Source organism: Argentina anserina, chromosome 1, assembly GCF_933775445.1.
Source record: "Argentina anserina chromosome 1, drPotAnse1.1, whole genome shotgun sequence".
NCBI lineage: Eukaryota > Viridiplantae > Streptophyta > Magnoliopsida > Rosales > Rosaceae > Argentina > Argentina anserina.
This window is the reverse complement of record NC_065872.1, coordinates 7,377,228-7,392,175: the sequence shown is the minus strand read 5'-3', so window position 1 is coordinate 7,392,175 and position 14,948 is coordinate 7,377,228. Positions and strand designations below refer to the sequence as shown.

At 42.9% G+C, this 14,948-nt stretch overlaps 2 protein-coding genes across 2 annotated transcripts in view; one reads left to right on the top strand and one right to left on the bottom strand.

Moving 5' to 3' along the window:
- The first annotated feature begins 1,203 nt into the window (after nucleotides 1–1,203).
- Nucleotides 1,204–2,415, top strand: LOC126800895 (uncharacterized). Its single transcript, XM_050528323.1, has 3 exons — nucleotides 1,204–1,276; nucleotides 1,629–1,949; nucleotides 1,991–2,415. The coding sequence occupies exons 1-3, from the start codon at nucleotides 1,204–1,206 to the stop codon at nucleotides 2,413–2,415; spliced, it is 819 nt and encodes a 272-aa protein (XP_050384280.1).
- Nucleotides 2,416–2,863: 448 nt separating this feature from the next.
- Nucleotides 2,864–14,948, bottom strand: part of LOC126781966 (salicylic acid-binding protein 2-like) — a 31,754-nt gene continuing 19,669 nt past the window's right edge. Inside the window, 1 exon segment of the mRNA XM_050507100.1 lies at nucleotides 2,864–3,065. Coding sequence (XP_050363057.1) covers nucleotides 3,056–3,065 — 10 coding nt within the window. The 3' untranslated portion in view covers nucleotides 2,864–3,055.

The window sequence follows — 14,948 nt, the reverse complement described above, 5'->3', positions numbered from 1 at the left end:
GGACACGACGACACGACACGGCGATACGGCAAATCTAAAAAACTCATCTTTCGACACGGCTCCGACACGGTAAATAAAAAATATTTATATATAATTTTATATATAAAATAAATTAACAATACTATTATAAAGTTGTAAAATCTATCAATTGCATAACAATGTTTAAGAAATAACATCAAATAGTCAAAATGCAAGTGATAAAACTAGCCAATTATATATGAACCTAGTAAATCTTCTCATATTGATCAAATATTCAAATATAATTTACCTCCATATAACTAGGCCTCAAGACTCTATCTCATCATTGAAAATCACCCTCTCTAATGCCGGTTCATCAAGGGATAAAGTTGCAAGCTCTAGCATATCCACATTCTCCTCCACCAATGACTCATGGCCATCCCCCGCAAGATCCCACATTGTTTCCTTGCTTTTGTAGTAGTTAGGATCCCTCCTAGCCAAAAGTCTAAGATTGGTATGAATATAAACCAAATCTTGAGCTCTTTTTGGTTCCAACTTGTTCCTCTTCAAACCATATATGAAACTATATGTGCTCCAATTGCGTTCACAACAAGAAGATGAACAAGGTTGATTGAGCAACTTGAGAGCCAAAGTTTGAAGAAGTGGTGTAGAAGTTCCATAACTTGCCCACCAAATTATAGGCTCAAAATGAAACTTATTCTCCAAAGCTTCGGGTGTTGAATAATCTCCCGTGTTCAATGAAAAATAGGCAAATTCCTCCATCACTTTGTTGCGAACTTGGGAATCCGGAAAGAGCTTTTGAAGACATTTTCTCCTTTCATTGTTGAGCTCGTGATCTCTATGTGAAGCAACCCGATTAGGAACGTCCTCAAGCCATTGAGAACTATAATATCTTGGATTCAAGGAGTGTGCTAAGCAATGAAGAGAGGTAGAACTTCTAGTCCACCTATGTATTAAGATGGAGTACACCACCCTTCTTGAAAGCTTGCATCATCCCCTCTCCTCCAAGGGAAAGTAAGTTCCACTTCCTGACATAGACAAATTTGAAGGAGGCAAAGAAACTTTCTTAGGAGCTTTCTCCCGCAACTTTTGCTCACAAAAGGCTATAAGCTGATGTACTTCTTGACTCTGTTCATAATTTATTTTGCTACAAATCCTGACCCCTGTGCCCTTCTCTTTAAGCAAATGAGACCTAACTCTAGAATGTGACCCATTGAAGCTCACATGGCAGAACTTACATTCCCAGCTAACATTTCCTCCTGCAGCTTTGACAACGGTTCCATCATCATCAAGCACTGTATGCTTAATAACATGTTTCCAAAGAGGAGCACTTAAATTTCTTACCTTAGTTGTACTACTAACACTACGTTCGGACGATGGTTCCGTTGATGTTGCACTTGAACTCATCCTATTAAAGTATTCAACAATTCAATCATCACATCTAATTACTTCGACTTGAGCTATCAAACACTAGTACACTACCCAATTGAGCTATCAAACACTACCCATTAAAATCATATCAACAGTTCAACAATCAACACCCATTCAATAATCTAAACTTTAAAAAAAAATTGAATTACCTTACGCAGGCAGAGGTAGAGGCTAGGAGCTGGGAGCTGGAGGCTTGAGGCTGAGGGAGGCTCAGGCAGGGAGCAGGGAGCAGGGGGCGGGAGCAGGGGCTGGGGCAGGAGGCAGGAGACAGGGGCTGAGGCTGGGGCTGGGGCTGGGGCTGGAGGCAGGTGGCAGGAGGCAGGGGCTGGGGCAGGAGGCTGGGGCTGGAGGCTGGGGCTGGGGCTGGAGGCTGGGACTGAGGCTGGGGCAGGGGCAGGAGGCTGGGGCTGAGGCTGGGGCTGGGGCTGGAGGCAGGAGGCAGGAGGCAGGGGCTGGGGCTGGGGCTGGGGCTGGAGGCAGGGGCTGGAGGCTGGGGCTGGGGCTGGAGGCTGGGACTGAGGCAGGGGCAGGGGCAGGAGGCTGGGGCTGAGGCTGGGGCTGGGGCTGGGGCTGGAGGCAGGAGGCAGGAGGCAGGGGCTGGGGCTGGGGCAGGGGCTGGAGGCTGGGGCTGGGGCTGGAGGCTGGGGCTGGGGCTGGAGGCTGGGGAAGGGGCAGGAGGCTGGGGCTGAGGCTGGGGCTGGGGCTGGGGCTGGAGGCTGGAGGGAGGGGCTGGGGCTGGGGCAGGAGGCTGGAGGCAGGGGCTGGGGCTGGGGCAGGAGGCTGGGGCTGGGGCTGGGGCTGGAGGCTGGAGGCTGGGGCTGGGGCTGGAGGCTGGGGCTGGGGCTGGAGGCTGGAGGCTGGAGGCAGGAGGCAGGGGCTGGAGGCAGGAGGCAGGGGCTGGGGCTGGGGCAAGAGGCTGGGGCTGAGGCTAGGGCAGGGGCTGGGGCTGGAGGCTGGAGGCAGGGGCTGGGGCTGGAGGCAGTAGGCAGGGGCTGGAGGCAGTAGGCAGGGGTTGGAGGCAGTAGGCAGGGGCTGGGGCAGGAGGCTGAGGCAGGGCCTGGGGCTGGAGGTTGGGGCTGGGGTTGGAGGCAGGAGGTAGGAGGAGGCAGGGGCTGGGGCTGGAGGCAGGGGCTGGAGGTTGAGGCAGAGGCTGAGGGAGAAAGGAGATGTAAGGGGAAAGCTAGCAAGGAAGGAGAAGGAGAAAGCCAGAAGAGAAGCAGAACGGCTGAGAGAGTTTTTTAGGTTTCAAACGTCGGTCAATGTGTCGGTTAACGTGTCCAACAGTCAACTTTTTCCGATACGCCACGTGGCATGTCCGATACGGCGAAAATGCGTATCGTGTCGTATCGGCGAGTCGGGACGTGTCGGACACGGCGACACGCCTCTGCCTGCCGTATCCGTGCAACATAGGTTGCTAGAGGGGGTTCAACTTCAACACAACTAGATGGAAAAGTTGTTTAAAATAAATTGAAAACTTAATATTTCAAACTGAATCGTAATAGATGTTTCTTCAAATACAAGCACTGACATTGTTCATCTAAAGAGAAAGATCAAACTAAAACATTATAGGCTGTAATTTATTGTTACACCAGTAGTGAGCAATTTATTGTTCCAGCCATTAGCATTATTGTAGCTCACTGACATTTTAATTGTACCTCCGTGCTATCTCCAGAAGAGAATTGGACAGTTCTTGTGGCTTTGAGAACATAGGCATATGATCAGCTCCCTTGATCTCCACCACATCTTTAACCCCACTGTTCTGAATCATCCAATGCTGAAATTCCTTTGTTATTAACAAATCATTTTCACAAACTATGAAAACCTTTTTAACCAATCCATATCCTTCAGCTGAGAAATTCTTCATCTTGCACGCTGGTTCACGAAAGAAGTGTTGGCATGTATAGTGGCGTGAAACACGCCGTGAAACACGCCGTGAAACACGCCGTGAAACACGGTCCGTGATTCACGGAGTGAATCCCGGATAGATAGATTCGTAGATTAGTATATATAGGTTGATATGTGTATGAAGAAAAATCAAGTAATATAACCAATCAATTCCAGTTGGTATCAGAGCTTTAGGCTCTGTTTTACCTGGGTTTGTTGTTTGCAGATTATTGGTGCCAAGCCGCCGAGCTCGCTGCCTTGGAGCACACATCGTGGTATCATCGGCAACGTCACCTCTTTTTTTCCTCGGAGCACACACCACTGCAACGTAATCAGTCGGAATAACCGACTGTTTTTCCCGGCGACGTGCAGCTCACCCGAGCTCCAGAAGTCAACACCAACGAGCGCCGCTTTCCTCGTCGCTCCCGCTGCTGCAACCTCACCTCCTCGACGCCTCGACGAGCGCCGTTCTCCTCGACACCAACGAGCCGCCTCGACGAGCGCCGTTCTCTTCGACACAGACGACACACCGACGAGCCCATCGACACCGACGAGCCCCTCGGCGCCTCGACAAAGCTCCGATCTCGTCGCCGTCCCTCTGCTGCAAACCACCGGCATCTCTTTCCGTCAGCACCGCCGCGTCAAGACTGTCGCATCGCGCTGCCAAAAATCACAGCTTTCGCGCCCGAAACCGACCCGCCCAGATCCGGCCCAGATCCGAGAAGCCCGGCCCAGATCCGAGAAGCCCGGTCCATTCAACCCGACCCGGTCAATTCAACCCGACCCGGTCCACTCAACCCGACCCGGTCCACTCAGCTTCTGTCAGTGCATACTCACCGACAGTGCAAGTGCACCGGCGACAGATTGTTCTCCATTTCTCGCATTTTTTGCTCTCTAATCCCTGATTTTTACACTGTCTCTTTTTTTCAATGGGTTCTGGACATGAAGTGGAGGGTTCTCAGCTCCCTGATGTTCCGACCTTCGAAGTATCTGTAAAAGGTTCTGACAGCGGTTCATTTGGGGGCGCCAAACTCAACGGAACCAATTTCCGTAAATGGAAACGACTTATGGCTGCTCATCTTCGTGGCATGCACAAGATGGGCCATGTCACCGGCGTCACTAAGGCTCCTAGTCTTGAGGATGTTGTTACCTACAATAAATGGGACGACAATGATGGTCTTGTCATGTCCGTCTTGTGGAAGGCTATGAATGATGAGATAGTTGATCTGGTGGAAGCATGTGTTACTGCACAGGCAATATGGGAGACACTAGCCGGCTTATTTACTAATGACTCTGATTTCATACAGGTTCATGAGTTAATGTGCACAGCTTTGGCAATACATCAGGATGGGCAACCGGTGGCACACTATTTCACCAAACTAAAGAATATTTGGGCTGAGATTGATATGAAATGTCCTTGCATGATCAAAAATCAAGAGGATATTGTTTGGTACCAAAAAGAGAAGGAGATTGAACGAGTTCACCATTTCCTAAAAGGTCTCGATGCAAAGCATACCAGTGCAAAAGGCGAATTGCTCCGAATGACCGAACCACCTAGCCTTCTCACCGCTTTCACCTATATCCGAAAGGATGAGTCTCAGCAGGAGAGTAGTCTTCAGGCACCGGCTGTCGTTTCCAGTCTCACTGTTCATGCTCGTTCTTTGGCACCACCCATTCCACCAACAGCTTCCGCTCCCCTTCACCGACAGGGACCACCACCAGGCTTCGAGAATCAGCCTCGTCCTCCTTGCTCTTATTGCCATGATTCTAACCATGCTCGTACGACATGTTGGAAATTATATCCACACCTTAGGCCTAAGAGGCCTCATTATCGACCTCAGGCGAAAGCAGCTCTTCAATTAGTTCCGGAACCCGATATCTATGGAGTGGTTGGGCATGATCATCATACTACTGGAGGAGCACCTACAGTCTCCATCGTTGGTCGCGGTCCAATTGATATGGCTTTTAATATTTCTCACTCTGTTAGTTTTGATACATGGATTATTGATTCTGGTGCATCTGATCATATGACTTATGACAAATCTTATTTCACCGTATTGTCCCATCTAGCCGTACCCTATGTTACTAATGCTAATGGTGAGGCATTCCCCGTGTTAGGGACAGGGTCCGTTCGTATTACTCCCACCATAGAGCTTCACAATGTCCTTTATGTACCTGCTTTATCTCATAATTTGATATATGTTCCCCAATTGAACGCTGACGCTCAGTGCTCTATGACCTTTTTTCCTATGTATGTAATATTTCAGGATCTTCTCACCGGACAGGCAATTGGTCGGGGGTATCTGAGGGGCCGGTTGTTTCATCTGGATCTGACATACAGGGGAAAAAACAGGGGGACAGTCTCGGACCGCTTTACTCTCCACTTCTGACAAGCTAAGTGAAGTTTGGTTATGGCATCGTCGCTTAGGGCATCCATCTTTTAGTGTTATGAAAAAATCCATGCCTACTTTATTTCTTAGTGTGGACGAGTCTTGTTTATGTTGTGAGACATGTGTTTTAGGTAAGAGTCATCGATCTACCTATTCCCCTAGTACTTCTACTAAAAGTTCTCTTCCTTTTGAATTAATTCATTCTGATGTTTGGGGACCCTCTAAAGAGTCTACTATGTCAGGAATGCGTTATTTTGTGTCCTTTATTGATGATTGCACACGTCTTTCCTGGATTGTTCTTCTTAAGAATAAAAATGAGGTGTTTCCAGCCTTTCGTGCCTTCCATGCCAATATCCAAACACAATATAATGCTACCATTCGAGTTCTTCGTTCTGATAATAGGGGGGGAATATATGAATCGTGTCTTTCAGGAGTTCTTTAACGCACACGGGATTGTTCATCAAACAACGTGTCCTTACACACCTGAGCAAAATGGGGTTTCTGAAAGGAAAAATCGTCATTTACTTGATATGGCTCGGTGTATTCTTTTTAGTGCCCACATGCCTAAATACCTTTGGGGTGATGCTGTCATTACTTCCGCCCACCTTATTAATCGTCTTCCATCTCGTGTTCTTAAAGGGAAAGTTCCATATGAGGTGCTTGCATCTCATGTCAAATTACCCTCTTTTCATAATCTTCATGCCCGTGTTTTCGGTTGTGTTGCTTTTGTTCATCTTCCACAACATCAGCGTTCTAAGTTAGATGCCCGGGCAGTTAAATGTGTGTTTGTTGGGTACGGCAGCCATCAGAAAGGGTACCGGTGCTACCATCCCCCTACTCGGAAGTACTATGTCACTATGGATGTTACCTTTTTTGAGGATATGAGTTATTTTTCCTCTTCTGATACTGCTCTTCAGGGGGAGGATTCCTATTTTGAAGAGCTGTATCATGGAGAGGGAGAGACAAGTGAGCCAGTCGATATGGTAACAAGATCTGTTGAGATTACCAAAGTGTCAGTCACACAGGCACCATCGGAGGTCGTCACTGAAGAGATTCAGGCACCGGAAGCTGACAACACAACTACCCCTCATGTATCTCGTACTACTTATACCCCTGATCAATGCTCTCCTGGTACAGAAGATCACTCATCTGAGGTTAGTCATTCTATTCAGGCTAATAGTAGACAATATGTTTTGCCAAATAGGTTTACTCGAGGTCAACCAACAAAAAAATATGAACCTACCCTTCAGACTAAAGCCAAGTATCCGGTGGCCAATTTTATATCTACCAAAAGATTATCTAAGTCATATGAGTCATTTGTGAATCAAATATCTACTGTATCAGTACCTAACAAAGTGCAGGATGCATTGGGCGATCCAAAATGGAGGAAAGCAATGGAGGAAGAGATAGAAGCATTACAAAAGAACAATACTTGGGAGCTTGTACCTCCACCATATGGCAAGAAGACTGTAGGATGTCGATTGGTGTTTACAGTGAAGCATAATCCAGATGGGTCAGTAAGCCGGTATAAAGCACGCCTAGTAGCAAAGGGGTTCACCCAGACATATGGCATAGACTATGATGAGACATTTGCACCTGTTGCAAAGATAAACACTATCCGGGTATTGCTCTCTATCGCTGCTAACTTGAACTGGCCACTTAGGCAGTTTGATGTTAAGAATGCATTCCTTCATGGAGAACTAACAGAGGAAGTATACATGGATCTTCCGCCTGGATATGTGGCCACTTCTCCAAGTAACTCCGTATGCAGATTGAGAAAGTCTTTGTATGGTCTTAAACAGTCACCTCGTGCTTGGTTTGGAAGATTCTCACAATTCATGAGGAAAATTGGATACATGCAGAGTAATTCAGACCACACATTATTTCTCAAACACCAACAAAGGAAGGTAACAGCCCTAATCATATATGTTGACGATATGGTAGTTACTGGTAATGATACTATTGAGGTGGACAGATTACAAAAGCAGCTAGCCACAGAGTTTGAGATGAAGGACCTAGGTACACTCAAGTACTTCTTGGGTATTGAGGTAGCCCGGGGAAGTGATGGTATCTATCTGTGTCAAAGGAAGTACATCCTTGATCTACTAACGGAGACAGGGATGTTAAATTGCACTCCAATTGATACTCCTATTGAGCAGAACCATCGGTTAGCAGAGTATCCAGATCAAGTGCCCATTGACAAAGCTCGATATCAGAGGCTAGTTGGACGCCTGATTTATTTGTCACATACCAGGCCAGATGTTGCGTATGCAGTAAGTGTAGTGAGTCAGTTCATGCATAATCCGAGTGTGGATCATATGGATGCTGTTGTGAGGATTTTGAGATACTTGAAGTCAGCTCCAGGGAGAGGAGTAATGTTTTCTAATCACAACAATATCTTTGAGATTTGTGGCTTCACAGATGCAGACTGGGCTGGAAATGTTACCGATCGGAGATCCACATCAGGGTACTATACATTTGTTGGAGGCAATCTTGTTACGTGGAGGAGTAAGAAACAAAATGTGGTAGCTCGATCTAGTGCTGAAGCAGAATACAGAGGTATGGCTCAGGGAGTGTGCGAATTATTATGGCTTAGAAATCTACTAGAAGACTTGGGTATTAAGCCTAAATGTGCTTTGCAGCTGTACTGTGACAACAAGGCAGCTATTGATATTTCGCATAATCCTGTGCAACATGATCGTACAAAACATGTGGAGGTTGATCGTCATTTTATAAAGGAAAAGCTAGACGCAAAGATCATTAGTTTTCCTTTTGTTTCCACAGAAGAGCAACTTGCCGATATGCTCACAAAAGGAGTGTTAAAAAGGGTTTTTTATGATTCACTTAGCAAATTGGGCATGGTTGATATGTATGCACCAACTTGAGGGGGAGTGTTGGCATGTATAGTGGCGTGAAACACGCCGTGAAACACGGTCCGTGATTCACGGAGTGAATCTCGGATAGATAGATTCGTAGATTAGTATATATAGGTTGATATGTGTATGAAGAAAAATCAAGTAATATAACCAATCAATTCCAGTAGAAGGAATTTCTCCTTCCTAGAGTCTTGGCGAGTTCAAAATCCTTTGAACATGCACAATGTAATTGCATCAGTTTCGAAAACTTGAACAAGACATACCAGTGATACAATAACTAAGAAGCAACACTTCAATTATCAAGTATCAAGTATCGTAGTCCGAATCTTCTGCTATTGAGTGAGTTTTCGGGACAAAAAGATACCTCAATAGGGCTGAATTGATAAATAATTGTTGACAAGCACTTGGGACCAAAATCAATTGATGTTAAGGGTTCTTCTCCAAATGTTCCAAACTGAGTGTCCAACCATAGGTCTGATGGTGTTGTTTCCATGAACTGTCCACGCAGAAGAGATCAAAAGAACAACCATAGTATTCCCATTGAAAGCACTGTAATTTTGGTATAGTTATGAAGTAAATAATTAGATTCTACATTTTCAATTTGGAAGGATTCAGCTGCCAACTAGGCAACTACTTGGCTATAGGACAAGAACTTGACTGGCAATAGGGACTAGTCGACCAAATGATTTAATTGCTAAGGCCAAAACCAATTAATACTGTCATAGATCCTCCCTCTTGTCTTTTCCTTTGATTTGGCTATCAGGGAGAGTACGTAATTCATGTCATGGGCTCGATTGGTTAGATTTCGATCAATTGAAAAGTGTAGTGGCAGTTACTAAGTTTTGGTTTTTTGGCTTTAGTGTTTTTCTGTTATTTTTTTCCCAGACTTTTTTTTACTCTGTTTTGTTTAATAAGTGCGTTTTTTGCGCATTTTTTTGTTTTGTTTTGGTTTATCTCACATTAGACGTGGCATGTCACCTCTTGTGTTTTGGTACTTGTGGTTGTGCTTGGCGTTGTCGCCGAATGAAGTAAATTCATTTCTCTAAAAATAAAAAAACAAGTTGTGAACCTCTCAACTTCTTAGCTTTAGGACAAGAACTTGACTGGCAATAGGGATTAGGGACTAATAAAGTTCTTGGACTAGCAATAGGGATCGACAAGTCTCCCACTAAATATTATAGACAAGTAATTTGAACTGAACTGAAATGCAATAATTTTTTTTCAAAGGTACTGTGTACAAGGAATGTGAATTGAAATGCAGTAAGAAATGCTACAGTAACTATGCTACTGTGTACCTATGATCCAGTAATACGGACTGGATCATGCTACGGTATCAGTATATGAATGGCCTGACTGCTCAATCATGTTTCACAGTTTATCAAAATAAATTTTCCGTCAAATCTAATTCTTGAGAGAACAACATACCTGATCCATAATATACGAAGGGTGGTGTGTGGTATCTGGCAAAAAAGCAGTCAAGAAAACAGCAGCAGAAATTTTCAGAGGGAACTTCTCCATGGCAACAGACAAGTTCATGCCCCCAAGGCTGTGACCTACAAGGATCACCTTTTCTTGCGGAGAAAGTGATCCAATAAACTGAAGCAGAGGCTCAGAGTACTCTTCTAGTGAACGAACATCCTCTATGGACTTGGTGTCGATGCCTGAACCAGCATTGTCGAGGGCCGTGACTTTGTGGCCGGCGGACTCCAGCTTCGGCTTGATTTTGTACCAGCACCAAGCTCCATGGCCTGCACCATGAACGAGAACAAAGTGCTGCTTCTGTGTGTTAGACTCTAACATTTTCTATGTAATTGGGGTTAGAGTACTTCACTCCCCTCCCTTAAGTAGCTAGAGCTTCAATTTGTAAATAGGCTGATCGAAGCTAATATGAAACTGGTCTCGATGTATTGTGATATTGACACCTACATCATGACGCCAATAGGAAGCTTCAACGTGATAGGTGAAATAGATAGCGATGAGATATGATGATATCTCAAATGGAGAAATGTGAGGTATGGAAGCCTTGTAGGCTTAAATTTCTTCCATGGCACTTTTGTGGTAAAATCTCATAATTATGTCAAAATTATATCCGGAGTGGAGTAGGGCTGGGCATATATCGGGTTGGGTCGGTTTCAGACCCAAACCGAAGTCAGACCACTTTAAACGGTTTCTTGGAAAATGAAACCATAACCGAGTATGAATGGGTCAGGCTGAATATTTTGGTTTCGGGTTTGATTTGGTTTGTAAATGGGCCAATAATAACATTAAACCCAAGTTTTGTATTTAAGCAGATTTTTTAGATTCACAACCCAAAAATGGCTGCTCTTTTCAGTTTTCAAGTAAAAACACATGTGAATCTCAATTTGAAAAAAAAAATTTGAACTCAAAAACATCACAGCATAAGTAAAAATGCATCACATAATACCATAAATTTATATCTAGCAGTTCAACACTTCAACAGTTCAATATCATAATTCATACAAACCAATAAATTAAAAAGATCTAGCAGTTCAACAATAATTAAAAATAACTAGCAAAATCAATAGCACATCTTGCTCTTATGCCATCACTCCTCAGTCACATCAGATCATAGTAGTTAAAACACATAAGTGCACGTGTTAGGAACTTAGAATACAACATTATAGAGATCATACAACAACATTAATGAATCACTAAAATTTGAAGTTTGAACTAAGTTACCTCTTTCAATCTTTTCAAGTTCAGCATAAAGAGCAAGCTCATATTTCCTAGACTCTTTGAAAAAGGATGAATCGCTATTAGCTCTGAGCCAATCACTGCAACACACTAGGCATTCCACCATTTTTTGAGTTAAACAAGCTCTAAATGGATCAATCACCCTTTTTCCAAGAGAGAAAGCACTTTCAGATGCCACTGTAGAGACATGAACACCATACACGTCTTTAGCAATTTGTAATAAGATGGGATATCTAGGTGCATTCTCTTTCCACCAGCTTAAAACATTAAACTTTGTATTTGCAGCATCTTCTGGAGCTTACAATAGGTACTCGTCAACCTCTGATTTGATCTCCACCACATCTTTCCCTTTTATGAGCTTACAATAGGTACTTGTCAACCTCTGAAATATTGGCAACATGGCTATCTTTCTCCACATTTGAATCAGTTGTATCATCAAACCTAGGCAATGTGGCCTCAATTGAACCTTGAGCAGCTTCAGGATCTGCCTCATAGTTCTCTATGTACATCTTCTTAAAAATGTTCTTCACCTCATCAACCATTAGCTTTACCCTTGCTTTGTCTTTCTGCAACATGGGAAATAAATACTCCAAATACAAGACTTTGTACCTCGGATCCATCAAAACAGCAATCTAGCATATTTTATTCATGTCTTCTAGCCTCCCCCAATACTTATCATACTTCTCCTTCATTGCTATTCCAATGCTCTTCATCAGAGGATCATCACTCTTCATGCACTTCTCCAACTCACCCACAATTGTGCACATCCACAAAAGAGGTTGATTTGCAGTAACCATCTTGCTGCCACTAAACTCAAGAGTTGCATCATAGAATATCTTTAAAAATTTCACTAGTTTCACTGCCTTATCCTAGTCAACAGAAGTAGGAGACCCAATCCTTCAAGAAAAAAACATATAATAACTATTAAAATACAATCACAATTTAAATAGTTTAAACTGAAATAATTTCAGAATTATTTAAATTACATTTTCTTCCCACCAATCTTTTCATAAAAATAGCTATCAAATTGCTCATCCTCATCCTCATCCTCATCCTCCATCCTTGCAAAAGCCTTTTTATACTTAACACCAGGATCATCATGAAATATGTCGAATTCCACCTTGTTGGTACATCTAAAGGAACAATTCCGCCCTTGTGCTCACACTTCTCCTGAGCAGTACACTTTCTAAATTTTTCCAACCTTACAGGAGAGGATCTGATGTACTTCACACAATTTCGAATTGCATCACTCGAGCTACCCAACCCCTCCATGCCATCCTTAACAATCAGGTTAAGGATATGGCAGCAACACCACATATGCAAGAAAGATCCATTCAACACAAACTCATTTCAATTTTCTATCTTATCCCTCATATAATCAAGTGCAACTTGATTTGAGCTAGCATTATCTACGACAATAGTAAACCTTTTCTATCCCCCATCCTATCAAGGATGACTTAACAAGCTGCCCAATTGTCCTGCCCTTATGGTTAGGGATGACAACAAAGTTAAGGATGCGCTTGTGCAACACCCAATCTTCATCGACAAAATGAGCAGTCAATACCATATAATTAATATTCTGGATTGAAGTCCAGGTGTCTGTTGTCAAACTCACTCTCTGACCATAGGCAGCTAAAACAATTTTCATTCTAGTTTTCTCACACTGATACAAATCCCATATATCTCTAGTTATCTGCCTACGAGAAGGTAAAACAAACAGTGGCTGACATGTTTTCACAAACTCTTGAAACCCTTTTTTTTCACTAAACTAAAAGGAAGTTCATCCCTAATAATCATTCTAGCATAAGACAACCTAGCAACGTCAGGATCATATGCATAAGATTTCAAACCACCTCTATTTTCAGGTGTATCAAAAGATAGATACTTTTGTTTCTTGTTGGTGCTATACAGAGGGCTCTTTCTGCAGTTGGAGAGTAGATGATTCCTCATGGTTGAAGTTCCATTCCCCTTTAAGTGCATAAGGTACGTTGTGGAGCAGTGCATGCACTTGGATTTTGACTTTTCCATCTTTGAGCCATCATGATTAGTCAGCTTGATGAAATGATCCCACACTATGCTTGCATTCTTCCTCTTCTTTTCGCCAATAGCATCTTGAGTTGACTCAGTGGACGAAAAAGCTTGTCCTTTTGTTGGTGCTAGTGGAAGCGGAAGAAGTCGAGGCATGCTTTCTAGTGGAGGCGAGCTTGCTGGTGTCATGGTTCCAGGTGTGCTGCTCCTAGCAGGAGTAGAATCAAAGCTTCAGAGTGGATGTCTATCCTGAAAAGACAAATCAAAAAACAACAATAGTCAACATAAGCAATAGGCAACAACCCAACAATCATAATCTCACATTCTCACAAGTCACAAAAGCCAACAAATCTCCATTATTCTAAACTATAAGAATATCATAAGAAAATAAAGTACTAGCCAACAAATCTCCATCATTGAGAATTGTAACAAATTCATATTCAAGAGAACTACACGAATCAATTATACACCCATATTAGATTAAGATAGAAGCAAAACTTGAAATACTTGAAAGCAAAAAGAGATCTGATCAGAAATTAAAACCCAAATTGGATCGGAAATACTCTCAAATCAAAGAGAACCAGTGAGAGAGATAGAGTTAGAGAATAGAGATGGAGAATGATACCTTAGGAGGAGGAGTCATGGTGGAGTCGCTAAAAAGAGATCGAGCAATTGAGAGAGACTCTGAGAGTGGGTCTTGCACAAAGCGGCCGAGAGAAAAAAGGGCTGGGGTTAAAATGAAACCGTAGAGTCGGTATAGAGAAAGAATGCATATATACTTCTGACTTGTAATTAAAAATATATAATTTTTTTAAAATTCGGTTCGGTCAGTTTGAAGCCTAAAATCGTATCTGAACCGGTTTTTCGGTTTCGGTGTGGTTTTAAGCTATTTTCAGACTACTTTAAACGACTCGGTTAACCGGATCACTTTTTTGGTCCTGTTTGGTCGGTTTAACCGTTTGAATTCGGTTAATGCCCAGCCCTAGAGTGGAGGATAGCAGATGAAAGAGATATGAACATGGAGAGTAGATACATTCTGTGAATTGTAAAGTGTGACTTCAGTCAAGGCTTTTACACAAGATATTACCCATGTGAGGGGTTGTAATCTCCCCAAGTTCCCATGTATTAGTGAATTTCACTTGTAAATACATCTCCACTAGTTTCACCATATTTTATCTAAAATAGAGAATCAAATTTTAAAATCTCCAAAAAAAATTATGTTTCAACTCCAACAGTTTCTTAATTTTACAAATTTTTGACGTATTTATTTGAAGCTTCAGATGTTTGGGCAAATAAACTACTTTTTTTCTAGTGAACACGTTAAAAAAAATTAGTGAACACGTTCAAAAAATATGACCTAAATCCTATATTACTGTTACACTGACATGGTTGTTTCGGCATCTCGTTGCAACATACAGTACACTTTTTCCCTGAGGCAGTACAAGATTCGATGTATAACTCTGGCTGCCAATGCTACTAGCTTCATCCCGTCGTTTGATTAAAGATTTATTGGCTGAGGGTTTACTATTTACTAGGGGTTTTTATATCTATGGTTTTGCATGTGTGGATGTACACATGCCGGATTGAGTTTTTGTTTATCCTCTTTGTTGGAGTTTATCAGATATAAGAGGTCAGGTTTTTTGCC